The sequence below is a fragment of the Nycticebus coucang genome, chromosome 2 (genome assembly GCF_027406575.1).
Source record: "Nycticebus coucang isolate mNycCou1 chromosome 2, mNycCou1.pri, whole genome shotgun sequence".
Lineage (NCBI taxonomy): Eukaryota > Metazoa > Chordata > Mammalia > Primates > Lorisidae > Nycticebus > Nycticebus coucang.
Genome location: NC_069781.1, coordinates 965991 through 991433, shown reverse-complemented (window position 1 = coordinate 991433; position 25443 = coordinate 965991). Strand labels below are relative to the sequence as shown.

The following is a 25443-nucleotide window of genomic DNA, read 5'->3' as shown; positions in this document are numbered from 1 at the left end:
GCGCGCACGCACACGCACGAGCGCCGCCGACTCACGCGCTCTCCACACACGCGAACGCAGGCGCGCGCCGGGAAGCGAGGGCAGCGGGAGGGGTCGGAGACGTCGGTCGGCCCCGCTCGCAGCTCCGCGGCCGCTGCAGTCGCCGCGGCGAGGGGACCAGAACCAGCGCCGCCCACGGAGCCGCCGCGTCCTCTCCGCGCCGGACGCTCGGGGCAGCGCCGGGCCCCGCGTCAGCACCGCGGACAGCGCTCCCGCGCTTGCGCGCCCCTTCCCCGGGCAGGCGCCCCTGGCCCGTGGCCCCCAGCTGCTCGCGGCGTTCTCGACCCGCGGGGCGGCGGGCGGGCGCAGGACTGCCAGGGCGTCCGCTGGGGACGCGTCCAGGGCGCCAGATTCGCGCTGCCCTAAGCCAGGCCCGTGGCGGCCGGAGCCCATGAGCGCCATGCACCTGCTAACACTCGCCCTGCTCTTCTCCTGCTCCTTCGCGCGCGCTGCTTGCGACCCCAAGATCGTCAACATCGGCGCGGTGCTGAGCACGCGGAAGCACGAGCAGATGTTCCGCGAGGCCGTGAATCAGGCCAACAAGCGGCACGGCTCCTGGAAGATACAGCTCAACGCTACCTCTGTCACCCACAAGCCTAACGCCATCCAGATGGCCCTGTCGGTGTGTGAGGACCTCATCTCCAGCCAGGTGCCCACCTGTCCCATCCCCAACCCAGCTCCCGCTCCTCCCCCACGACCTCCCCCTCCCCCCTCCTCCACTCTCCCGCAGTCCCAGTTTCATTCTGTCCTTCCCAGCACTTTCCCTGGAATCAACTGGAGAAGACTGGTCTCACTAGAAATCAAACACCAGTATCTGCTGGTTTCCCCACCTTATCCCCTAGTCTGGTCAGCTTGACAACTTGGCCAGTCCTCAGGAGGCCTCTGGGCTCCAGGCCTTCGGCTGGTGTCACCATGGGGGGGATGGGCATTCTGGGTACAGGGGCTGAAGTGCCCATTCTAGCCACATGCCTGCACTGCAGAGCTTTAAACAGGATGGGGCCTGGGGCCATCTTTGTTTCTGCTTCTAGAATCTCTTTCCCTTCCTCCCTTCCTCCCTTCCCTCCCCCTGACCATGGGTCTGCCTGAGATGGGAATTGGCCCAGGTGTTGAAACAGGGTGCTTTGTGGGCATGGGAGTGGGGACTGCCAGTGTGAAGGGATCTGCCAGTGGCAGGCAGCGCTGCGGGGGAGGACATGAATCCCAAGATTTTGCCTGTCAGAGCTGTCCGCCCCAGGCTGAGCTGCTTGCTGAATTCCAATGAAGCTGCAAGGATTACTGCAATGCAGCCCTTTATGTAAGAGGCAGGACAAACACATGCTCACAGGATGGACACACCACACCCATGGTCAGGCATGCTCACACACACATGTACATTACACTAGTGCACACTTGTGCACCTCAACATTACATAGTCAGCTGCACATGCACCTCCGTGGTCACATGCTTGTGCTACACACTGCTTAGCATGCACACCCAGGAGCACATACAAACCTGTGTACTTACCTGCACACACAAGTATGGATACAGATACTTTTTGCATACAATACACATGTATTCCAGCACACTTGTAAATGCCTGCATGGTCATTGCACAGGCACACACATGCCCACACAAGCACTGGCCCATGGCCCTTTGTCTGGCAGCTCTGCATGCAGACTGGGGATGGGGGGAGCGGTCCAGCAACTAGTGTTTGTGCCAGTTTTGCTCAGAAATCCTCACTCCCCACTTCACAAACCATCCCATGCCCCCCCCCCCGGGGGCACCAAGTGACAACAGAACTGGACGACATGTCTGTGGCCAGGAGCTTTGGTCACATGCTCCATCTGGGATGGAGGAGGAACATAGAGGGTGCAGCCCAGAATCCAGACAGGGCCCATTCTGGGGAAACCCCTTTTCCAACTCACTGGCAGTTCTGCTGTCTGTGGGCACTGCCCCTGAAGAGCAGCTGTCCTTCATGTAGCACACCTTCTGGCTGAGGCTATATCCTGCCACGTGGGGTTGTGCACTGCATCCACTGCCACCATTTGCAGATGCAAATGAGACCTGTGGCTGTAAAAGTCACAGGCAGAGTTGGGGTCAGACACAGGTCTTTTCAACATGAAGGTGGATCCCTGACCATCTGCCCGCTGCCTTGGGAGGGGCTGTGAGAGGAAGGGAGGTGTCCACTCCAGGGAGTGGAGCCACTGACCTCAGGTGCCCTCAGCAAGGGCCTTGGCCACAGCAGGAGGTCTGCACTCCCCATAGCACCTCCCCTGCCCTTCCTTTAGGATGAGGCCACAGCTCCAAGTCAGGATGGGGCCTTGTTCATACAGCCCATCTGGGGCCCAGCACTCTCTCTAGTGGCTTGATGATGAGCTTCTCCCCTCAAACCTGAGGCAGACCTTGGGAGTTGCCCACCCTGTCTTGGGGAGCTGGCCATGGTGCAGAAACAGTCATTCTCCCCAGCTGGCCATGGATGCATCCCATGCTTAGAAGGTAGATGGGGCATACAGGCCCCAGGGGACACAGGCTAGGCCTTTACCTTACTCTTGGGAGGCTTCATCATCTAGCTCACAGCTGGCTATCCAGGGCCCCTGGCCAGTTGTGTGAAGAGTGAAGGGAGAAAGGCCGGATGTGGTGGCTCACGCCTGTAATCCCAGAACTTGGGAGGCCGAAGCAGATAGATTGAGCTCACAGGTTTGGGACCAGCCTGATCCAGAGCAAGACCTCATCTCTAAAAAATAGCCAGGCATTGTGCCAGGTGCCTATAGTCCAAGCTATTTGGGAAGCTGAGGCAACAGGATCACTTGAACCCAAAAGTTTGAGGTTGCTGTGAGCTATGATGCTACAGCACTCTACCAAGGATGACCAAGTGACACTCTGTCTCAAAAAAAAAAAACGAAAGTGAAGGGCGGTGCCTGTGGCTCAGTGGGTAGGGCACTGGCCCCATATACCGAGGGTGGTGGGCTTGAACCTGGCCCCAGCCAGCTAAAACAGCAGTGGCAACTGCAACAAAAAATAGCTGGGCTTGTAGCAGGTGCCTGTAGTCCCAGCTACTTGGGAGGCTGAGGCGAGAGAATTGCTTAAGCCCAAGAGTTGGAGGTTGCTGTGAGCTGTGATAGCACATCACTCTACTGAGGACAACAGAGTAAGATTGTCTCCAAAAAAAAAGAAAAAAGAGTGAAGGGAGAACCCAGGAGGGGATCCATTCTCCTCCTGCATGTGGCATCTGCCCCATCCCTGGGATTGCTTTACAGATGGGTGTAGGGTCTCCTCCCCTCAAGTGGGCATGTGTATCCAGAGCTGTATGCACAGCAGTGGTATCACCCCAACCCCTGTGGCCTGCTGTGGCCTGCTGGGCTCAGGCCCCCCTGCTTCCTACACCCAGGCTCTAGCACAGTGCCTGGCCCACCCCTGCTTGAGCTGACCCTATCTCCTGTGTCCACAGGTCTACGCCATCCTAGTTAGCCACCCACCCACCCCCAACGACCACTTCACTCCCACACCCGTCTCCTACACAGCTGGCTTCTACCGCATCCCCGTCCTGGGGCTGACCACTCGCATGTCCATCTACTCAGACAAGGTAAGCCTGGGCCATGCACTGTGTGGGAAGGTCTCTGCCCTTGGGAGACACGTGTCATACATGCCACACAATCCTGGCCTCACCCTCACACATGCTCATGCACTCTCATACATGCACACACACCCGACTCACATTCACACGCTTGCACTCTCACACACACATGCCCATGCAACCTCACACACAAACCCTCACACACACATGCACATGTACCTTCACACACATGCACCCTCACATGCACACTTGCCCTCACACACGTACCCTCACACACATGTGCCCTTACAAATGCACCCTCACTTGCACACTTGCCCTCACACACGTACCCTCACATGCACACGTGCCCTCACACACATACCCTCACACACATGTGCCCTCACACACGCACCCTCACATGCACACTTGCCCTCACACACATGCACCTTCACACACATGCACCCTCACATGCAGTGTCCTCACACATGCACCCTCACATGCACACGTGCCCTCACACACGTACCCTCACACACATGTGCCCTCACACACGCACCCTCACATGCACACTTGCCCTCACACACATGCACCTTCACACACATGCACCTTCACACACATGCACCCTCACATGCACACGTGCCCTCACACACGTACCCTCACACACATGTGCCCACACATGCACCCTCACATGCACACATGCTCTCACACACATGCACCTCATCCTTTACACACACACCCTAACATGCACATGTGCCCGCACACATGCATCCTCACACATACACACATCCTGACATGTGCACTCTTGTGCACACATGCACCCTCCCTTGCACATTTACCTTCACACACATGCACACGTGCCCTCACACACATACCCTCACACATGCACTCTCACATGCATCCTCACACATACACGCACTCTCATACGCACATGTACCCTGACACACACACTCTTGCATGCACATGCACTCTCACTTGCACAGGCAGGTGGCCCTCCCGCAGGTGAAGGTATTGATAACACCCCCTCTAGGGCTGGGAGGAGCAACAGACAGGGAGAATTCCTGGACAGGTGGACTTTGAAGGGGGATATGGGGAGCTGGAGGGGGCTCCAGGAGGAGAAAAGGTCTAGATGAGAGAAGGGCACCCAGCCAGCAGTGAGGGCTGAGGTTTTAAGCCTCCACCAGTGCCAAGGCACGGTGGACAATGAAGCTGGATGAGTGGATGGGGAGGCAGCCCTTAGCAAAAGGGGAGGCCGTGGGGTTCCATGCCTCCAGAGCTCAGCCTCCTGCAAGGCCTAGTGAGCCATGGGCTGGTGCAGAGGTTGGGTGTCTCTGTGCAGTCCTAGAACAGCAACTAAAAGAGTAGAGAGGTAGCCCAGTCAGTTTTGCAGGAAATTCTAACACAGAGAGGCATGGAGCCTGCCATGAGTCACACATCCCCCAGGCAGACCACAATTCTGGGAGGACCCACTGGCTGGGTATGCCAACTGGCCTCTGAGAGGCTGGAAGGACCACTACAGCCTGTTCCACACCTCCCTGCAGGCCTGGGCCACTTGTAGACACACATGGAGAGGCCATGTGGCAGGGGCCATTAGGCGTGGTGCCAGGGCTTCTGGGTCCCCCATCTCCAAACTCGTCCTGCTTGGAGTCTGTGGTCCAAGCTAGAGCTGCCTTAAGCCCAGAAATCAGTGAAGCCAAGTCCAGCACAGCAGGAGGATGAGGAGGGGTCTGCCTTCAGGGGTGAGGGGAAAGGGAGGCTGGTACCCCTGTTGCAGCTCTGAAACCCCAAGGTGCTCAAGCTGCTCCTCCCAGGTGACTTCACCCTGGGCTGTGAGAAGCAGGGGGTTTCATCCCTGTGCCCCCCGACCACGGCCTCCTCCACCCTCATTGGGTACCAGTTTCCTCATATGCAAAGAGGAGAAAATGGCTCTAGGGAGGGAAGCAGCCAGGGGCAGAGGAGAGGCAGGGAGAAGAGGCACCACAGGTAAGGCCAGCCCAGAGGAGGCCAGAGCCAGGAGCCAAAGTTCTCAGTGACACACTAGCCCAGTCACAGCCTGTACTCGGTGACCCTTGAGCTCCACATATGGACCAGCAAGGCTGGGTCAGAGGTAGCTCAGGATTTCAGCTAGACCCTGCCTTGCAGCCCTGTGGCCAGGTGATGAGGACATTCTTCACTTCAAGGCACTGCCCCTAGGCCTCGAAGAGGGGACAGGTGAACAATGACCTGGGGGCCTCAGAACACAAGATCGATGTGGAGCCAAGGGACGCTTCAGGGACAGTGTTCACAACACTGACACAGGGAGCCCAGGCTGGGCAGGCAGGCAGCTCCTGGTCATGCCAGTGTGCAGAGCAGCGTGGCCAGTGAGCAATGGCCACTGGACTCAGGGAGGATAGGTGCCATTTAGCCCAAGAGTGAGACTTCCTAATAATAGTTACTGAATTTGTGAAGAACTCCACACACAGCCCCAGTGCTGCACGTCAGTGAGTGTTTTCTGAACTCAAATTGTCCAACACAAAGGTGGGCTTCCAAGGAGGGGCAAGTCCACCCCAAGAACAATTCCAGAGATGGATGTCCCTATCACGGTGCTGCTACCGCAACACCTGGCCTCCTTTAGCTAGTGTGGGGGAGAAAGAGGACAGGCCAGTGGGATGCAGCCAGGCAGGAAGATGTGGGGCCCCCAGGAGTTGGCAAGTGTCCCCAGAGGGGAGGATGTGGGGCCCTGGCCCAGTTGCACCTGCCCCACCCCAACCCCTGTGCCCGCAGAGCATCCACCTGAGCTTCCTGCGCACCGTGCCGCCCTACTCCCACCAGTCCAGCGTTTGGTTCGAGATGATGCGCGTCTACAGCTGGAACCACATCATCCTGCTGGTCAGCGACGACCACGAGGGCCGGGCTGCACAGAAGCGCCTGGAGACGCTGCTGGAGGAGCGTGAGTCCAAGGTGAGGGTCAGGCATCGGCGGGCCTCGCGGAGCAGGAGAGGAGCGGGCGCCCGCTGTGTCTGTGGCTCCGTGTGTGACACCCTTTCTCTCCATCGTGCATGGTCAGCAGCACCACGTCTGGCAGTGCCCGCCCCAGCCTGTCCTTGGCTCATTTCACTTGCTTTCGCCATTAGTCGAAATCTCCTTCGTGTCAGTCCCTGCGGGGCGAGGGCTGGACCACCTGGAGCTCCGCAAACACCCCACCCTCGTCCATCCCTGTTGCCCTTCACCTGGCTGCCGCCTGCGGCGCCCAACTAGCCTCCAATGCGGGGGCGCTGTCTCCGCTGACCCACCCCTCCCTAGGATGCCACGCCCCCCTGGCGGTGGTAGCCTCCTACCCCCTCCCTAAAGGCCCTGGCCCCTGCTCATGGGGACCCCTTCTGTGCTCATCCCCAGCCTGCAGCTCACAGCTCACCAAGCCCACCCACAGATGCCTGCCACCCCCTCCCCAGCCTGACCCCTCAGGCTCCTCTGCCTACCCCCACAGGCTGGGCTCTGGACCCCTCACCGGGACCAAGTGGATGCCTGGTTCTAGGACACACTGATTCCCCACCCCAGCCTAGCCTGAGCCCACTTTGTGGGACTCCGGAGAGATCAGAGCCAGGATTTCTGAGGGTCCAAGTGACCCCGGCCCCTTCCTTGCCCCATCATTTCGAGGCTAAGGAGAAGCTGGAACTCAGCAGAGGTGACTCGGGACCTCCAGGGACCTGGGCACTCAGCACTCAGACAATGGCTTCCAGGGCCAGGCAAAGAGGGAGGGAGCCCAGGCTAAGAGGGGCCCCAAGGCCAGACCCAAGGAGCGGCAGGGGAGCATGTACTGTCCATGAAGTCAGAGCTGGCTTCGTCCAACTTGGTGCCAACCCCAGGACCCCCCCCCCCAATGTGCCGCAGGCCCCCAGAGAGAGTAGAAGGCCCAGGCTGGGGGGTGAAGCCAGAGGGCAGATCAGAGGGTCCTGGGAGTCCTGTCATGGGGGATCTGCTGAATCTGGGTAAGAGGGTGGCCATGATGGCTGAGGGCTCCCAAGAGAGGGCCCCTCAGGCCCAGCGCTGGACAGGCATCTCACCTCCCAATGTGCCCACCCATGGCTACACTCACACTCCTGCACATCTAGCCACCAGATCACTCACAGGTGAACACTGACCATGTCCCCAGACACTTCCATCACAAGCCACACCTCTGCCCCAGAAGCAAACCACACTGCCTCTACACTGGACACACAGGTGCCCCCCCACGTGAGCACCCACCCCCACTTGTACACACACACAGTGCTCAGACAGCACTGCCCTGCCCCACCTTTACAGGCTGCCAGTGCACATGTGAACGCACACACACCTCTGCCTGCACAAGGGCCAACAGGTGTGGGCACACCAGTCAGCAAGAAAAGAGCACCTCGGTCTCCAGAGGGGCAGGAGGGAGGACAAAGGGGAAGGACTGACGTGGGAGGGGGTGGGCACTGCTGGGGCACACAGCAGGTGCATGGCAGGGTGGGGGGTGGCACGTGGGATGCAAGGGGTGGACGCGGACAGGGCCTCCCTTTCCAAGAGCATAGCTTTGTGGCAGGGAGCCTCTGTGGCCCCGCCTCTGTGCCCCTAGCCCCCTAGATCTGCCCCGGCCCCCAGTCCCCGCCCCGGGCCTTGGTGTTTGCGAGCTCCAGGTACGTGCCCATCTGCCGACGTGCCGAGGAGGTGGTGTGATTGCTTTAGCGCCGTCATTTTCAACCGTTTATAATCTTCTTCTGTGTCTGCATATTTTCTCTGTGCACATTATTCATCAGAGTAAAAAAAGGAACTATGAAAACCTCGACCAACTGTCCTATGACAACAAGCGCGGACCCAAGGTATATATGCATGGACGTGCACGCCACCCACCGACTAGGGAGCCCTGGCTTCCGGCGCCTCAGCCACTAGGGCCGCTGTCAGGCCCAGCCGCCGAGCCGCAGGCCTGAGCAGTGAGGAGAGGCAGCAGGCAGCAGGCAGGAGAGGGCAGCAGGAGAGAGCAGGCATGGGCAGCGTGGGTGCCTGAGGCCCACCCGCTGTGACCCCAGCCGCACCCTCGAGGCAGGCACGGCTGCAGGAGGAGCTGCTCTCCGGGAAGTGCATGCAAATCTCTGGGACCCCCAGGGTTTCCTTGTGGAACCCAGGAGGGAGCCCACCATTCGGCCACCCGCTCACCGGGTCCGGGCTGCTCCTGAAGGGGCCTATGGAGTCAGACCTGAGAGGACCTCCTGTGGTTTTGGAAAAGTCAGCCCCATCTCTGTTTCCAGTTGCATTCCAAAACTCTTTTCTGTTTCCTGTCCGCTGCACGCCTGTTTCTGAGTCTGGGTCCACTTCAGCTTGCATGCTCAGTGCAAAGGTGAAGACAGGAGTGAGGTGGAAAGAGAGACCCAGAGAGAGCAGGCAGAGAGAGAGAGAGAGACAGAGAGAGAAAGAGAGAGCAAGCGCAGAGAACGAGCATAGGAGGGCCAGCAGGCTGAAGACAGAACAAGAGCTTCAAGGCCAGGCCAGGAGAGAGGAAGCAGGTGGCAGGCGCAGGTGGCAGGCACAGGCCGTGGCAGGCACAGGCCACGGCAGCCCTAGCTAAGCTGCCTTGGGGTTCCTAGCGGCTGTGGCCCAACTCTCGCCCCTGAGGCGTTATGTTCCCTGCCCCAGCTGCCTGCTAACACTCCTGCTCACACCGCAGGCAGAGAAGGTGCTGCAGTTCGACCCGGGGACCAAGAATGTGACAGCCCTGCTGATGGAGGCTCGAGAACTGGAGGCCCGGGTCATCATCCTCTCTGCCAGGTGAGACTGGTCTGGGCGCTCCCACCTCACTCAGGGCTGTGCTTGAGCCACGTGCTCACTGTCTGGGCCAGAGCTAGGGCATCGTGGAGCAGGGAGAGCTTCAGATTTCAAAACACTTTCACCCAGGAGAGCCCCACTCCACCACCCCCCACATCTGGTGACCTGGCCTATGTGATGCCCTCAGTCTGCCCCTTCCTCCCTGGACCCTCCCTCACTTCCAGTGATTTGCTATGAGGGGGGCTTTTGGGCTGGGAGATGCATAGCCCAGGGAGTATCTTGTAGGTGTGGGGTCAGGGGATGAGGCCCAGCACAGGGAGAGGGCCGGAGCAGCTGGAGACAGGAAACCAGTAGGGTGCCTAAGAAAACCAGGCTGTCCTGGCAGGGCCTGGCTCCATACCCCAACATCAGGGAAGAGCCCACAGTAAAAATCTCCCCATTTGCAAATGGTTAGGTTCTCCTAGGAAGAAAGAAGCTAGGTCACAGGAAAGAGGAAGAATGGGGAGGGCAAAGTGGGAGCCCTTCACAGCGGCACATACTTGCCATGGTCTTCCCTGACCCAGAAGCTCTGCTGGGCTCCAGTGGGGTGGGAAGTGCAGCAGGGTCATCTTATCCAGAGGAACTCACCTACCTCTGCTGCTCTGCAAGGGAGAAAGGGCTTGCCATTCTCATGCAGATGTCCCTTTGCAGTTAGTCAGCTAACCCAGTCAATAAACCCTCAGGCACTATGTCAGGCATACGCCCTGCCTGTCCACCCCTGGGGCTTAGTGGGGGGTGGGGCTCGCCACGGCTCCTCAGGCTGAAAGACAGGAATCTCTTGGACAGGACAGGGCTGGGGGCTGCCACCCCACTCTGCCTGGGCTCCTCCCGAAGCAGCCACAAGAAAGCACAAATCCTTGCCCACTGCATCCTCCCCCATTGGACAGTGGCCAACCCCATCATACAGCCGTGGGTCACTTGTCCACTCACCTATCCAACTATGGGTGCTGCTGGAGGGGCGCCTGAGGCTTTGGGAGAAAGGCTTAAAGATGTGCCCAGGCGGGGTTGGGATTGCACAAGCTCCACCGAGAGGAAGCCCCACCCAGGTTCTTTTTTTTTTTTTTGTGTGTGGTTTTTGGCTAGGGCTGGGTTTGAACCCGCCACCTCTGGCATATGGGACCGGCACCCTACTCCTTGAGCCACAGGCACCGCCCCCCACCCAGGTTCTTATTTTTCGCTTTTTCAAGTAATTAATTTATTTTTAAATTTTTTCATAGGCTGGGAGCTGTGGCTCATGCCTGTAATCCTAGCACTTTTTGAGGCCAAAGCAGGTGGATTACTTGAGCTAATGGGTTCAAGACCAGCCTGAGCAAGAGCAAGACTTTGTCTCTACTAAAAGTAGAAAAACTAGGCTCAGCACCCGTAGCTCAGTGGTTATGGAACCAGTCACATACACCAGGGCTGGTGGGTTCAAGCTCACCCAGGCCTGCTAAATAGCAATGAAAACCATAATAATAAAAACTAACCTGTTTCCCCCAAAATAAGACATCCTCCGAAAATAAGACCTACTTACAGGAAAGATTAAGATGTCTCCTGAAAATAAGACCTAGTGCATCTTTGGGAGCACACCTTAAAATAAGACACTGTCTTATTTTCGGGGAAACAGGGTAGCTGGGTGTTGTGGTGGGCGCCTGTAGTCCCAGCTACTTGGGAGGCTGAGGCAAGAGAATCACTTAAGTCCAAGAGTTTGAGGTTGCTGTGAGCTGTGACGCCATAGCACTCTACCAAGGGTGACATAGTGAGACTCTTTCTCAAAAATAAATAAATAAATAGAAATAGAAAAACTAGCCAGGTGGGACGGCAGGCATGTGTAGTCCCAGCCATTCAGGAGGCTGAGGCAAGGGGATTGCTTGAGCCCAAGAGATTGAGGTTGCTGTGAGCTGTTATGACACCACAACACTCTAGCTTGGGTTACAGAGTGAGGCTCTGTCTCAAAAAAAAAAAAAAAATTGGGGGTGGGGGGACTCGGCGCCTGTGGCTCAAGCGGCTGAGCTGGCAAGTTTAATCCAGCCCAGGGCCCGCCAAACAACAATGACCGCTGCAACCAAAAAATAGCTGGGCGCTGTGGCGGGCGCCTGTAGTCCCAGCTACTTGGGAGGCTGAGGCAAGAGAATCGCTTAAGCCCAGGAGTTGGAGATTGCTGTGAGCTATGATGCCACAGCACTCTACCCAGAGTGACAGCTTGAGGCTCCTGTCTCAAAAAAAAATTTTTTTTTCTTTTTTGTAAAGATGGGGGTTACTGTACTGTCCAGGTCTGTCTATTTTGGACTCCTGGTCTCAAGTGATCCTCCCGCCTCAGCCTCCCAAAGTGCAGGGATTATACTTTTATTTCCTGACTCATTTACACTTCCCTCACTCATCAAAAGGTTTGGGGTAGCTTTGGAGGAAGAATAATAGGATGGGTGGGAGGTGGACAAATGGGCAGAGAGCTGGTCAGCATGCAGAAGACTCCTTCACCCAGGATGCAGCAACTCAAGGAACCGGTTACCCCCAAACAGGAATCTCTTGGATGGACAGGGCTGGGGGCTGCCACCCCACTCTGTACACTTTGCAGTAGCCAAGTTCTCACCAAACTGACCTGCCAGACCCATATATTATGGTCACCAACAGCACATAGGACAGAAAATCACATGTAAAACCAATGCACAGAGCCTCACCATACCAGCCTAACAGAGAAACGATGGTACTTTCTCCACTGTCTCCTCTCTGGCCAGTGAGCTCTTTGCAGCACTCTGCAGCCACAGGCTCTTCCCTGGGACTCAGCTGAGGGCCACCTGCTGGCAGCTTTCAGTGCCCAGAGCCAGTGTGTTAGTCAGCTCAGGGAAGGGGACCTAGTTCTGGCAGGCACATGCACACACTATATACATACCACACATGCACAAATGTGCACACACACCATATTCATGCCATTCACACACGTCCCCACACACCCATACACATGGATACACGCCACATACACACATGCACACAAGACATGCACATATATATGCACACAGGCACATACATACATACATACCACACACGCATATACATGCACACCACCGTATACCACACACACTTATACATAGGCATCCACCTATACACATGTGCACATATACACCACAAATGCATGTACATCACAGCACATGTGCACTTATGCATATGTGCTCATGTCATGCACACACATGCTACATTCAACTCTTGCCCTATCATATGCAAACACTGCACACAGCACATCTGTCAACACATACCCACCAACATCTGTCTTCAGAAATCCATGTAAGGGCCCCAGGCTGTCAGTGGTGGAAAGAACTCAATCACTTTATGTGTGAGCTATTGTGGCTGGCACAGAGTGGCCCCCACCAGCACCAACCTCCTGACCCCAGAGCCTCAGCCTGTCACATGTGGGTCCTCCTCAGTGAAAGTTGTTAAGGGTGTTTACTTCATAAGCCAATCTTAGTTTGTGGACAATTTTCTACAGAGTGCAAAGAATTTGTTTCCAAAAGTTTCATTTTTATTTTCCTAAAACTGTCTTTATAGGTATCAGCTATTTCGGTAAGATAAATCTGATGACTTTTGATGGATGGATCAGGCTTTAGTTTACAGTTGTTCTGCTGCTCATAATCATTCTCCTGGGTTGCATATCATAGACCTGAATTGTATCAAGAAGATGGGCTTCTTTGTGAGGTCTCAGGCATAGCTGACAGTGGCATTCTGGGCCTTGACGTGCATGGTGTGAGTCTTGCTGAGCTGTCTCTGCCATATTCAGGTGCAGAGCCTCTGCCAGCTGCTCATGCTTGGGTCACTGGGTGGTGCAGCCTGGGGCACGTCTATAGCACTGTCGTTTAGAGCAAATGCTGAAGGTTTGCATTTCTTTGTGGGTTCATCCTTGAGAAAAGTGGGAGCAGATCCCCTGGGGAACTGAGGCCACCTTAGTTTCCAGAGTCAGCATGACACTCAGGCAATCTGCCCAAACCTGTTGTGCCTACTGCCCATGTGTGGGAGAGGCCAAGTGCCAGTAGTGGTCCAGGCTCACCCTGAGCAGGTCAGGCCCTGCAGGGAAGGGTCTGATGTGAGGGGAACATCTCCAAGGGCCCCAAGGCCCTTGTCATTGCCAGGGAGGTCCACAATGCAGAGAACCAGGTTCCCTGCTTCCTTGTCTGCAGGGCTCACCTGGGAGGTAGCTGCAAGGTGAGGCTTTCCTGAGCAACTTGGGTGTTCAGACTCTGGAAGGGAGAGCAATTCCTGGTCTCTCTGGCAGCTTCTGCTGCAGTGGGGCAGCACCTGAGATGTGGGGTCCCACCGCCAGCATCTCACCAACCCAGAGTGCACCCATCTCCTTTCGCACATCTGAACACAGAGGACCAGGGTGGTGTGGTTTGTCCAGGAGTTTGCAGGAGCCTGGGCTCTGTCCAGTCACTGTGTACCTGTCTCGGTCTCCCCTCTGAGACGGTACTAATTCCCGCCCCATAGGAGTACTGTGAGGTTTAAATAAGAAAATCCACACAAAGCACATAGAACAGTACCTGGTCAGCAAGTGATCAATAAACAATGACCCTTCACTGTCCTGGGCTCCCCGTCTGGGGTCTCCCTGAGAGGAGGGAAGGACACCCTGGGTGCACAGAGGGGACAAGCAGGAAGTCAGTCCTAGAAGCCAGGTCTCTAACGCTGTCCCTACCCCCCAAACGCGGGGCTCAGCCACAGAGGCCCAGGAGACTCCCGGATCTGCCCTCCCAAGTGCAGGCTGGGGGTGCAGTGAGGCGGAAGGGCGGCTCCAGGCTTCGCTCCCAGGGATGGGGGACAGGCCCCAGCTCCAGCGGAGGAGGACAGGCCGGGGGAGGGCCTGAGTCCTGGCCCTTCACCCCGTCTGCCCCACAGCGAGGATGATGCTGCCACCGTGTACCGCGCGGCCGCGATGCTGAACATGACGGGCTCGGGGTACGTGTGGCTGGTTGGGGAGCGCGAGATCTCGGGGAATGCGCTGCGCTACGCCCCGGACGGTGAGTGCGGGTCTCCGCGGGATCGGGACAGGAAGGGGACCGCGGGCGCTGATATGGTGCTTGCTCGCCCAGGTATCATCGGACTGCAGCTTATCAACGGTAAGAACGAATCGGCCCACATCAGCGACGCCGTGGGCGTGGTGGCCCAGGCCGTGCACGAGCTCCTGGAGAAGGAGAACATCACCGACCCTCCGCGGGGCTGCGTGGGCAACACCAACATCTGGAAGACCGGGCCGCTCTTCAAGAGGTGGGCAGGGGAGGGCTGGCGCTCTCGGGGTGGGCGGGGCCGCTCTTGGGGGGGAATGTGGGCGGAGCGCTCTCGGGGTGGGCGGGGCCGCTCTTGGGGGGGGAGGTGGGCGGAGCGCTCTCGGGGTGGGCGGGGTCCTCCGGGAGGTGCCGGCGCAGCTGCTCTGGGGGTGGTGCTGTGGGGCTTGCTGCTGACATCCCACGGACACTGTCACCTCTGCTACTTGTCTCTTTCATACCTCCCCAGCACCATCACCTTGTCTCCACTGACACAGTTACCACCCCTTTCCCGACACTGACGCAAATACCGCAACTGTCACTGAAGTTGTAACTGCCTCTATTGCTCCCAACGCCACCTTTCCACATTGCAGCCCACCCTGAGACAGCACCCACACACACAGAGGCTGGCAGCCTTGGGAGGAGGCTTTTGATGCAGTGGGGGACTGGGAGCTTCCAGGGACCCAGGAGGCCGCACAGCCTAAGAATGGCAGCTGACCCTGCAGAGAGCAGGGTTGGCTGAGTCCCAGAGACCGAGTGAACAGCTGTAGTGTGGCAGGAGTTCACTCACAGCACCCTTGGGCACTATACCACCAGGGGTGTGGCAGGCCCCAGCCTATCCCCAGGCCTCCAGCCACTGAGTAGACTGTACAGAGCCATTGTCCACAGTGTCTGAAACAGGTGCACACATGTAAGCACAGATGTAGGCAGTATGTGTGCACACATATGTATACATGTGCACAGAACCATGTGTGCACACAGACTCTCACATGTGTGACAAGTACTTTCATGAGCATGCATCCCACATAGGGGCCACCTGTGCACACAGATGCACTGATATGGCCCATTGGGTACAACACGCACTTTTACACACAGCCAGACAGGACAGCCCGGTGGTCACATCCAGATACCATGCTCAACCTGCCTCCCTCCCTCACTGGCATGTGGGCTTCAGCCTCCTCTATGAAGCTAGGATGGTTGCTGGCTGTGAGGACCAAACATCCTAATCCATGGAAAGTTCTCCAAACAGCATCTGGCATCCAGAAGCCACTCAGCTGTGGCTGTGCTGGCCACCTGGTGACAGAACAGGCACGCGCACATACACGTGTGTGGCATTTATCAGACTGATAGCAAGAGTCTGATGGTCTTGCCATCCCTGGGTCTGGGGAAGAAGAAGTTTTGGCTGCTTGAGAGGCCAGAGTGAGCACAGGTCTCCACCACACTGCTGTTCTCCAGAGTGCTGATGTCCTCCAAGTATGCGGACGGGGTGACTGGCCGCGTGGAGTTCAATGAGGACGGGGACCGGAAGTTTGCTAACTACAGCATCATGAACCTGCAGAACCGAAAGCTCGTGCAAGTGGGCATCTACAATGGCACCCATGTAGGTGGGGGTCATGAGGGGGTGGGGGCTGGGGCCTTAGGGTCCTGGGGCCAAGACCCCTGCGTGGCCACCCTCCATCTCATACTCCCACCCCCAGGTCATCCCCAATGACAGGAAGATTATATGGCCAGGTGGAGAGACAGAGAAGCCTCGCGGGTACCAAATGTCTACCAGACTCAAGGTAGGGGCCTGACCAGCAGCATCCCCATCCCTGACACCCTATCCACCCACCAGGCCTTAGGCCAACAAAAGCAACTGGAGGAAGTGGGGACAGGGCCTGTGCCACAGCATAGGCAGCGGGGGAGGGGGGGTCAAGTGGAAGGAGGAGATGGGGCTGCCACTGCCTCCACCCCTCTTGACCCCAACTTTGCTTAAGTCTTGGGAAGTTATCTGGGACAGGACTCTCTTGGGGAAGAGCTTATGGGATACAGTGGGAAAACAGATGGTCATTTGTGTCCTGGTGCAGACCTCAGCTTCGAACTTGCTGTCCTGAGTCCTGGTCTTCCACACCCCTCATCCCTCCTCCAGATGGCCAGCCCCATGGCCTCCTGGTGTCACTAGGTCAAACTGTCCCTCTCACCCTGCCCTCCCTGCAGTACTTCCCGTGGTAGGACATCTCCTTCTTGGCTCTCCCTTGGGCCTCTGGGACCCCCTCTCTAAGCTGGTTCCCCCCTCATAACGTCTTTCCCTTGGCCTGATTATCATGTTCCTTTAGACTCACCCATGGGCCTCTCTCTGCTCCCAGGTGCACTCCTGAGGGCCCCCCATGCTGAAGCACATCGTACCCACACCACACCCACCACACCAGCCTGGCCAGTATCACAGACCACCAAAGGCAAGGACCTTACATGCAAGGTGCCCAGACAGCCCTCTCCTGGTCCTCAAATGTTTCTTAACCCTGTCTACTTTCTTGGCCACCCCTGCAGCAGGGGCAGCCCTTCTACCCTCTCACCCAGACCACTTTGCCTGCAGACAGGGTGGGCTCTGCCAACACCAATGTGGCATTTTCCTGTAGCTCATACATCTCCCATGGGAAAGTCTGAAAGTAACAGTCAAAACGCCAATGGCTTGAAGCTTTTACCAATTCTGTTTCTGGGCCAGGCATGGTAGCTCATACTTGTAATCCCAGCACTCTGGGAGGCCAAAGTGGGTGGATCACCTGAGCTTGAGGAGTTCAAGACCAACCTGAGCAAGAGCGAGACCCGCTGAGCAAGAGTAGAGACCCCGTCTCTACTAAAAATAGAAAATAACTAGCCAAGCTTTGTGGCAGGTGCCTGTAGTTCCAGCTACTCGGGAGATTGAGGCTGGAGGATTGCTTGAGCCTAAGAATTTGAGGTTGCTGTGAGCTGTGACACCATGATGCTCTACCCAGGGTGACAGAGTGAGATTTTCTCTCTCTCTCTCTCTCTCTCTCTCAAAAAAAATATATATATTTCTGGTCTCACTAATATTTTTTAAAGTACTAACAGAAATAATAGAAAACATGATAAATTTTAAAAGGAAATAAGTTTCTGTAAGGGCTCCTAATCTCCCAGGGATAAAAGCTGAAATGTTGCCCTCAAAGCTGAGGGGCCCTGCCCACGTCCCCAAGAGCCACCAGCTGAGGGTGCCTCTCCTACTGCTCCTCATGCCTGCCTGCCTAGGCTCTCACCACCCCATCAGGCACCTCCTCCGCATCACCCCTTGCCCAGGCTGTGGCCCACCCCTTGAGAGAAAGGAGGGAGATCAGGCAGCAGCTTGAGTTAAGTGCCAGGGAGGAGAGGGACAGCATCACTAGGGGAGAGGGGAGGGACCGGAGACGGAGGATCAAGACTGAAGACTGCAGCTGGGGGCTGCAGGAGACACAGCAGACAGCCTGTGGGTCCCAGGCCTGGCTTCTGTGAAGATGCCCCTGTCCTCCAGTATGGGAGGGGGAGTTTCTCATCCCTGAGAGACTAGAGAAGGTGCCTGGCTCACACTGGATGTGTCTGGGCAGGCTCCCTGATGGAGGGGTAGCATGAGCCAAGACTGGAGGAAAAATGACCAAGAGAGGGGAGGGCTCCAGTTGCTCCTGATGAGTCTGGGTCAGTCCAGAGAACCGGGCCCTCCCGAAGGCGGCCAGGGAGGTGGGAAGGAACAATGCCTGGTGGGGGGCGCTAGGGAGGGGCGGCTGGGCGCTGAGAAGAGGTGGGCCCTGGGCTGCCTAGGGTCGGTGGTCCAGACTGGGTCTCCCCTTCCCCCCAGATTGTGACAATCCACCAGGAGCCCTTCGTGTATGTTAAGCCCACGATGAGCGACGGGACATGCAGGGAGGAGTTCACAGTCAATGGCGACCCGGTCAAGAAGGTGATCTGCACAGGGCCCAACGACACGTCGCCGGGCAGCCGTGAGTGCCGGGCGGGGGCGAGGGAGGGCTGCGTGAGGTGGGGCGTACGGGGGGCGGCCGGGAGCCCAGCAGTCACCACCCCACCTTCACAGCGCGCCACACGGTGCCTCAGTGCTGCTACGGCTTCTGCATCGACCTGCTCATCAAGCTGGCAAGGACCATGAATTTCACCTACGAGGTGCACCTGGTAGCCGACGGCAAGTTCGGCACACAGGAGCGGGTTGGTGGTGGACATCTACTGGCGGGCCTGGGGCGGGACCTGGGGCGGGGGCAAGGTCTAGGGCTGGAGGAGCCGGCGGAGCGGGGTGGGGCCTGGAACCCGTGGGGCGGGGTCTGGGGTGGGGTGGGCCTGGTGAGGGGCGGGGCCCCGGGGCTGGAGGAACCTGGGGCGGGGCGGGGCCCCGGGGCTGGTGGGGCCCGCGGGCAGCAGGTAGCCTGGAGCATCGGACCCCTGTGACGTGCTAGGGTTGCTCCGGGCTGGTACCTGTGGCAGGAGAGGGGCGGACGTTCCCCGCATCCCCAGCAGCCCTGTTGCCCCTCAGGTGAACAACAGCAACAAGAAGGAGTGGAACGGGATGATGGGCGAGCTGCTCAGTGGGCAGGCGGACATGATTGTGGCGCCATTGACCATCAACAACGAGCGCGCGCAGTACATCGAGTTCTCCAAGCCCTTCAAGTACCAGGGCCTGACCATTTTGGTCAAGAAGGTGTGCAGGGGCCAGGAGGGGGCGTGGAGCCCTGGGAGGGCCAGCGGCCTTGACTGTCTGCCCACCTGCAGGAGATCCCCCGGAGCACGCTGGACTCGTTCATGCAGCCTTTCCAGAGCACCCTGTGGCTGCTGGTGGGGCTGTCCGTGCACGTGGTGGCCGTGATGCTCTACCTGCTAGACCGCTTCAGGTAAGCGCGGCCTGGGGTTCAGACGCCTCCCTGGGCAGGGCGGGTGGGGCCAGGCAGGGCCAGCTCTCCTGCCCTCTCTCCTGCCTGCCCTCGACCCGCAGCCCCTTCGGCCGGTTCAAGGTGAACAGTGAGGAGGAGGAGGAGGACGCGCTGACCCTGTCCTCAGCCATGTGGTTCTCCTGGGGCGTCCTGCTCAACTCAGGCATCGGGGAAGGTAAGACCACACCCTGCTGGTCCTCTTCAACCTCTGCTGTTGGGGAGCTGACTGAGCCTCTGCCCACAGGTGCCCCCCGAAGCTTCTCAGCACGCATCCTGGGCATGGTGTGGGCTGGCTTTGCCATGATCATCGTGGCCTCCTACACTGCCAACCTGGCAGCCTTTCTGGTGCTGGACCGGCCAGAGGAGCGCATTACGGGCATCAACGATCCGCGGGTGAGGCCCCACTGGCTGGAGGGGAGGGTGGTGTTGACTGGGATGTGCCTGGTAGAAGCCCGGTCCTCTGCTCCTGCAGCTAAGGAACCCTTCAGATAAGTTCATCTACGCCACCGTGAAGCAGAGCTCCGTGGACATCTACTTCCGGCGGCAGGTGGAACTGAGTACCATGTACCGGCACATGGAGAAACACAACTATGAGAGTGCGGCTGAGGCCATCCAGGCCGTGAGGGACAAGTGAGGGGCATGCAGGAGGCTGGCTCGGCTGGGCAGGGAATAGGGTGGTGTCCACCACACAGGAAAGTGGGTGAGGGGAGCCTCCAGGCTGGAGACCATGGGAAGGCTACAGACTGGCAGGAGGGAGGGCGGCACGCAGGCTCGCTGACCCTGCCTCTGCCGGCAGCAAGCTGCACGCCTTCATCTGGGACTCCGCGGTGCTGGAGTTCGAGGCCTCGCAGAAGTGCGACCTGGTGACCACGGGCGAGCTGTTCTTCCGCTCGGGTTTTGGCATTGGCATGCGCAAGGACAGCCCCTGGAAGCAGAATGTCTCCCTGTCCATCCTCAAGTGCGTGTCCCTGTGTGCCTGCATCCTCCTCGCCCTCTGCCACCCAGGTCTAAGAGCTTCACCCCAGCACCTGGCCCCACCCCAAGCTTGTGTATGTCCCATCCAGGCCAGGTACTGCCCAATGAACAGGCCACTCCACTGCAGGCCCCACCCACCATGGCCTGCACCCATGCACCCTGCTCCTTCAAAGCACCATCCCTCCTCAGGCTCACGTTCTCCTGTACCCTCAGGTCCCATGAGAATGGCTTCATGGAAGACCTGGACAAGACGTGGGTTCGGTACCAGGAATGTGACTCACGCAGCAACGCCCCTGCAACCCTCACTTTTGAGAACATGGCAGGTGCGGATCTGCTGACACCAAAGTGGGTTAGCTGTGGACTACGGTCTCTCTGGCTGGCACCTGAGGCTCTGGGTCTTGGCACACAGGGGTCTTCATGCTGGTGGCTGGGGGCATCGTGGCTGGGATCTTCCTGATTTTCATTGAGATTGCCTACAAGCGGCACAAGGATGCCCGCCGGAAGCAGATGCAGCTGGCCTTTGCAGCAGTGAACGTGTGGAGGAAGAACCTACAGGTAGGGCAGGCCACCTCTGAGGCCTGGTGCCCAGGGCCCGGCCTGGCCACAGCCCTCCTCCATCCCTGAAGTCTGTGGCACTGGCTCTGGCTCCCATGGGCAGGACTGGAGCTAGGAGCCAAGGCCGGGGCAGTGGTGAGTGTTCCTAGGAAACAGGGGCAGCATTGGCAGGAGACTGCCTGCACATGGCTCCCCACTGCAAAGCCGGCTTTGGGAGGCCATGCACCCTGCTCCGAGCCTCCGCCTGGCCCCTCTGTCTCCAGAGTCGCCCGCTGGTACTCATTCCATAGGAAGGCAAGCAGGCAGGGTAAGACAGGGCCCACCTGTGTATAGCATGTGAGTCCAAGATGCATTTTGCCCTCCGCCGCCCCAATTCCCCTGGACACCCTCCAGAGACCCCTTTTCCTGCTATGTCCTTGTGCTCTGTGACTCCAATACTAATTGGGCCAAGCCTGGCCCTACCTTGTGCCCCAGGCTATGTGTCCATGGGAATTTGCCGCCGGCGCGGGCAGTCACAACCCATCTGGGACAGGGTGGGTTGTGAGGCCTGGGCAGGCCTTGAGTGGCCCATGGGCAAGCTCCGGTTCACTCCATCTCTTCTCTTTCTCTGGGTGCTTTCCTGGAGCCTGTGTCCTGACAAGAAGCTGGCAGTGCAGCAAGGTGGTGAGGGCGGGGGGGTTGCTGGAGCCCCCACCCCACTCATCCGCCCATTCTTGCTCTTGGCCCCACAGGTCCCCTGGGGACCTGGCTGCTGCTGCCATTGGCGGGCCCAGGCTGTCCTGGCCATCAGACCTGAGGCCAGAGTCCTGGGAGCTGCCTCTGTCTACTGCTCCAATTCCATCTCGACACCTGCCTTCCTTCGGCCCCTCGGCCCCTTCCTGATTCTTGGTGTGTGCCCCCTTGGGGGACAGTGGCCTCCTTGAAGAATGGCTGGTGTGGCCTGAGGGGCAACTCCTCCTGTCCTTGGAGGGCTCTTCCTCCTTGGGACATCTGTAATCCAGGGCCACCCCAGAGCCAGGGAGCCAGGCAGACCTCCCAGGAAGAGACCCAAGGTGGGACTCCCCACACCCAACTCCAGCACAAGCACAGTCAGGCCTGAGTCCCCGGACAGGAGAAGAGGCCACTCTCGAATGTCCAGCTGTCGGCCCATCTGTCCAGCACAGGGAGGCAGGCAGGAGTGAGGGCCTGAGTGGCCGGCCAGGCCGGGCAGCGGCCCACCAAGGAGCAGGCGAGGGCAGGTGTGGCCACCACCCTTAGCCATCTAATCACTTATACATATTCATTTTAGGATAGAAAGAGTGGTAGAGCAGAGCCTGACCCTAAAAAGAAAGCCACATTTAGGGCTATCACCTCCACCCTGGCTTCCAGCTTCAAGAGACGTAGGTCCTCCAAAGACACGGTAAGGGGGAGAGCACCCCAGTCCCACGTCTCCAACTCCTCCCTCGCTCCCCCGCCCTCCGTGTCTGTCTCCCACTCCCTCACCATCCCACCTCGCCCCACCTTGACTCCTAAGGTCCCTTCTGCCCTGCATCTCCACCTGAGGCAGCCTCTGCCCAGCACTCCCAGTGCTGTTCTCTCTGACTCTCGAGCCTTCCCCCGACCTACACTGGGTCCTTGGCTTTCCCCATGTGTCTCCGTTAGTCTACCCACCCCCCTCCCCCTGCCTCCCCCTGCCATGACCCACACGCCATCTTGAAGCCTGTCATGTTGTTGGTCAGTCAGTCAGCCTCACTGCCTCTCTGGGCCACATCTGGGGCCCTGGGAGCCCAGAGTGGCCCTATCCCTGCTGGGAGGCCATACCACCTCTCTGTTACGTCCGTTTCTCTTGCCTCTCCCAGAGGGGCCCGCCGCCCTCACTCCCTCCCTGCGACGGCCCTGGAAGGGTGGCTGTGATGTCCCATCCCGTCCGTCTGTCTGGCCGCCAGCCCCACCCCCCAGACACCTGTCTCACCTGTCTCACCAGAGCCATGCGTGTTGCATCTTCCATGTGGTCTCTGTGTGGGCCGGGGGCTGGGGGCTGGGCCTGGGTCCATCAGGGTGGATGGCTGGGGCCTGGAGTTGGAACTGGCCCCTGGCCACAGGGGGCTGTCAGGCAGGGAATAGGGTGGGACCAGAGGGATGGCTCTCACCCTAGGCTGAGCAGGGGCCCTGCAGGAGGTATGGTGGCAGCTCCCAGGGAGTCTGAGGACAGGCAGGGGTCACCCCACAAGACATGGTGTGCAGAGCTCAGGATGACACCAAGGTTCCCAGATAGGGGCCCAGGAAGGGGAGGCCTTGGAGGACAAGACCAGCACCTCAGCTCCTGACCCTCAGCCACCCACTCCCTTAGGGGGTGTCAGAGCCAGGCCTCTTCACCCTTTGAGCCTAGAATTCCCCTGCCCCTTGCTTGGGCATCATGTCGTGGCACTACATGTGCTTACTTGGACCAAAGGCTCCCAGAACAGACCCAGCCTTGCTAGAGGCACTGTGGTCTCAGACAGCACAGGGGGGGCTGCCCAGAGAGCCAATACAGGCCTCAGACCAGTGGCCACCCTGTAGCCCAGGGGCCAACTTGACCTCCAGCCCACAGGCAACCTCAGCCCACAGGGGCTTACACCCAGGAACACAGTGAGCTTTACAGCCCTGCACCTCTACACTTGGGGAGAAGGGCAGACTTCCAGGGCTCGGACAGGACTTGGCATAGAGCCACCCAAACCTAAGGCAAATCCCCAAAGTACCCCAAGAGGGACCTGTGAAACCTGGCTGCTCAGTTTCCTGGGCAGGGAATGGCATAGGGAGGGTCATGGAGAGTGAGGGTCGGTGGGGCTGGGAGCAGCTGAAGCTCAAGGAGCAGGCAGAGGCACAATCCCCAGGACCCCTCAGGAAAGTGGGCAGAGCCTGTTCTGCAAAGTCTGAGTCAGGAGTCCTGCTAAGGGACTCAGAAGAGACTGAGGGAGACTAGCTTGGCCGAGAGGACTGTGGAAAGGGATGGTCTCCAGGCAGACAGGAGAAGCAACTGGGGAGCAGGCAGCCAAATATGTGCAGGCGGTGGCCACTTTCAGAGGTTGGAGCTGGTGCGGGTGCAGCTCAGACACCCTCATGGCACCCTTCCAGGGACCCTTTCCCAGCGGAATCCTCGCCTGAGCCTCCCTGGGTACCATACGGCATCTGGGGCCGCCCCACCCAGCAGGGTTGACTGCAGGGCACTGGCAGCTGGGGGGCTGGGCAGGGGAGGGCAGCCCAGCTCCCATTGTCTCTGGGGCTGGGCGCTTGTTCAGAGGGAGGCCTGGGTGGGGGGCTCCTTTGGGCAGGGTGGGGTCGGTCTGGCTGCTGAGATCCTCTGCCCCTGTCCTGTGGCCCACGTGGGCCAGGGCCACACTGGGCGCTGAGGGCTGGGGTCCCTGGCGGCTGGCGGGGCCAGCGGGTATTGATTGTTGGTTCTTATTTATAGAGCACCGGGGGTGGACGCGGCGCTTTGCAAAACCAAAAAGACACAGTGCTGCCGCGACGCGCTATTGAGAGGGAGGAGGGCCAGCTGCAGCTGTGTTCCCGTCATAGGGAGAGCTGAGACGCCCCGCCCGCCCTCCTCTGCCCCCTCCCCCGCAGACAGACAGACGGACGGGAGAGCGGCCCGGCCCACGCAGAGCCCCGGAGCACCACGGGGTCGGGGAGGAACATCTCCAGCCTCCCCCAGGCCGCGCCCGCCCACCCGTCGGTTGGCCGGCTGGCCGGTCCACCCCGTCATGGCCCCCCACGTGCCCCCGGCGTCGGGGCTAACGGGCGCTTTGTCTGTGTATTTCTATTTTGCAGCAGTATCATCCCACTGATATCACGGGCCCGCTCAACCTCTCAGATCCCTCGGTCAGCACCGTGGTGTGAGGCCCCCGGAGGCACCCACCTGCCCAGTTAGCCCAGCCAAGGACACTGATGGGTCCTGCTGCTCGGGAAGGCCTGAGGGAAGCCCACCCGCCCCAGAGACTGCCCACCCCTGGGCCTCCGGTCTGTCTGCCCACTCGCCCTACTGCCTGGCAGGCAGCTCCTGCCGGACCAAGGTGCGGACCGAGCGGCTAAGGACGGGGTCAGAGCCGAGCCGGCTGGGCAGGGCCACAGGGCGCTCCGGCAGAGGCAGGGCCCTGGGGTCTCTGAGCAGTGGGGAGAGGAGCCTGACCGGCCCCAGACGGAGGGGCCCTGAGCCACAGCGAGGGCCTGGCCGCCCTCCAAGGCACCCTGAGCTCTGCCCTCTCCTCTTCCTGCTGCACCCCACCCGCGCCCCATCTCCCCCTGGACCCCGCGGGCCGGGGCTGGCCCTGCCCTTCTCCCACCGCCGTCCCTGGCTCCCCAGCTGGCCGCCCGGCGCCTCCTCCTCCAGACTCGAGAGGGTCAAGCCCTGCTCTTCTCGTCCGGCCTGCAGCCCAGGATGGGCTTTCCCAGACGCTGGCTGGGGACTGTCTCCAGCCCTGCCTTGCACCTAGGGCACGGAAGAGCGCCACCCGCCCGCCTGCCCTCCCCTTCGCTGGGGTGTGTGACCCACCCGACATTTCCTTGTAGGACCAGCCCTCCCAGTGCCCGGGCGCGTGCCTTCCCCGTGCGGCCCGTGTGCAGCCGCGCTCCGACACTCGCCCCCATCCCGGTGTGTGCAGTGGTGATGTCTAAAGGAATGTCACAAGAT

General features: G+C 59.2%; 1 protein-coding gene across 7 annotated transcripts; it reads left to right on the top strand.

The window, feature by feature from the left end:
• Positions 1 to 25442, top strand: GRIN1 (glutamate ionotropic receptor NMDA type subunit 1). 7 transcript variants are annotated; one of them, XM_053557095.1, is made up of 21 exons: positions 291 to 688; positions 3467 to 3601; positions 6329 to 6505; positions 8320 to 8382; positions 9225 to 9325; positions 14219 to 14340; positions 14413 to 14587; positions 15820 to 15964; positions 16062 to 16145; positions 18188 to 18329; positions 18422 to 18549; positions 18872 to 19036; positions 19108 to 19226; positions 19328 to 19440; positions 19510 to 19658; positions 19738 to 19895; positions 20062 to 20223; positions 20454 to 20563; positions 20650 to 20795; positions 22084 to 22194; positions 24585 to 25417. In XM_053557095.1, exons 1-21 carry the CDS (start codon positions 431 to 433, stop codon positions 24651 to 24653), a joined length of 2832 nt encoding a protein of 943 aa, XP_053413070.1. In that variant the 5' UTR covers positions 291 to 430; the 3' UTR covers positions 24654 to 25417. The 7 variants fall into 7 exon arrangements, with proteins under 7 accessions (XP_053413028.1, XP_053413036.1, XP_053413070.1 ...); XM_053557061.1 differs by lacking the exon at positions 8320 to 8382 and having other exon boundaries at positions 262 to 688; positions 24226 to 25442; XM_053557069.1 differs by lacking the exon at positions 8320 to 8382 and having other exon boundaries at positions 24585 to 25442.
• The last annotated feature ends 1 nt before the right edge of the window (position 25443 follows it).

Coding starts and splice junctions, on each gene's coding strand:
- GRIN1 (XM_053557053.1), top strand. CDS start 431: ATGAGCGCCATGCACCTGCTAACACTCGCCCTGCTCTTCTCCTGCTCC. Junction 18,330..18,421: donor CGACACGTCGCCGGGCAGCC/GTGAGTGCCGGG, acceptor CCACCTTCACAG/CGCGCCACACGGTGCCTCAG. Junction 20,796..22,083: donor TGTGGAGGAAGAACCTACAG/GTAGGGCAGGCC, acceptor TATTCATTTTAG/GATAGAAAGAGTGGTAGAGC.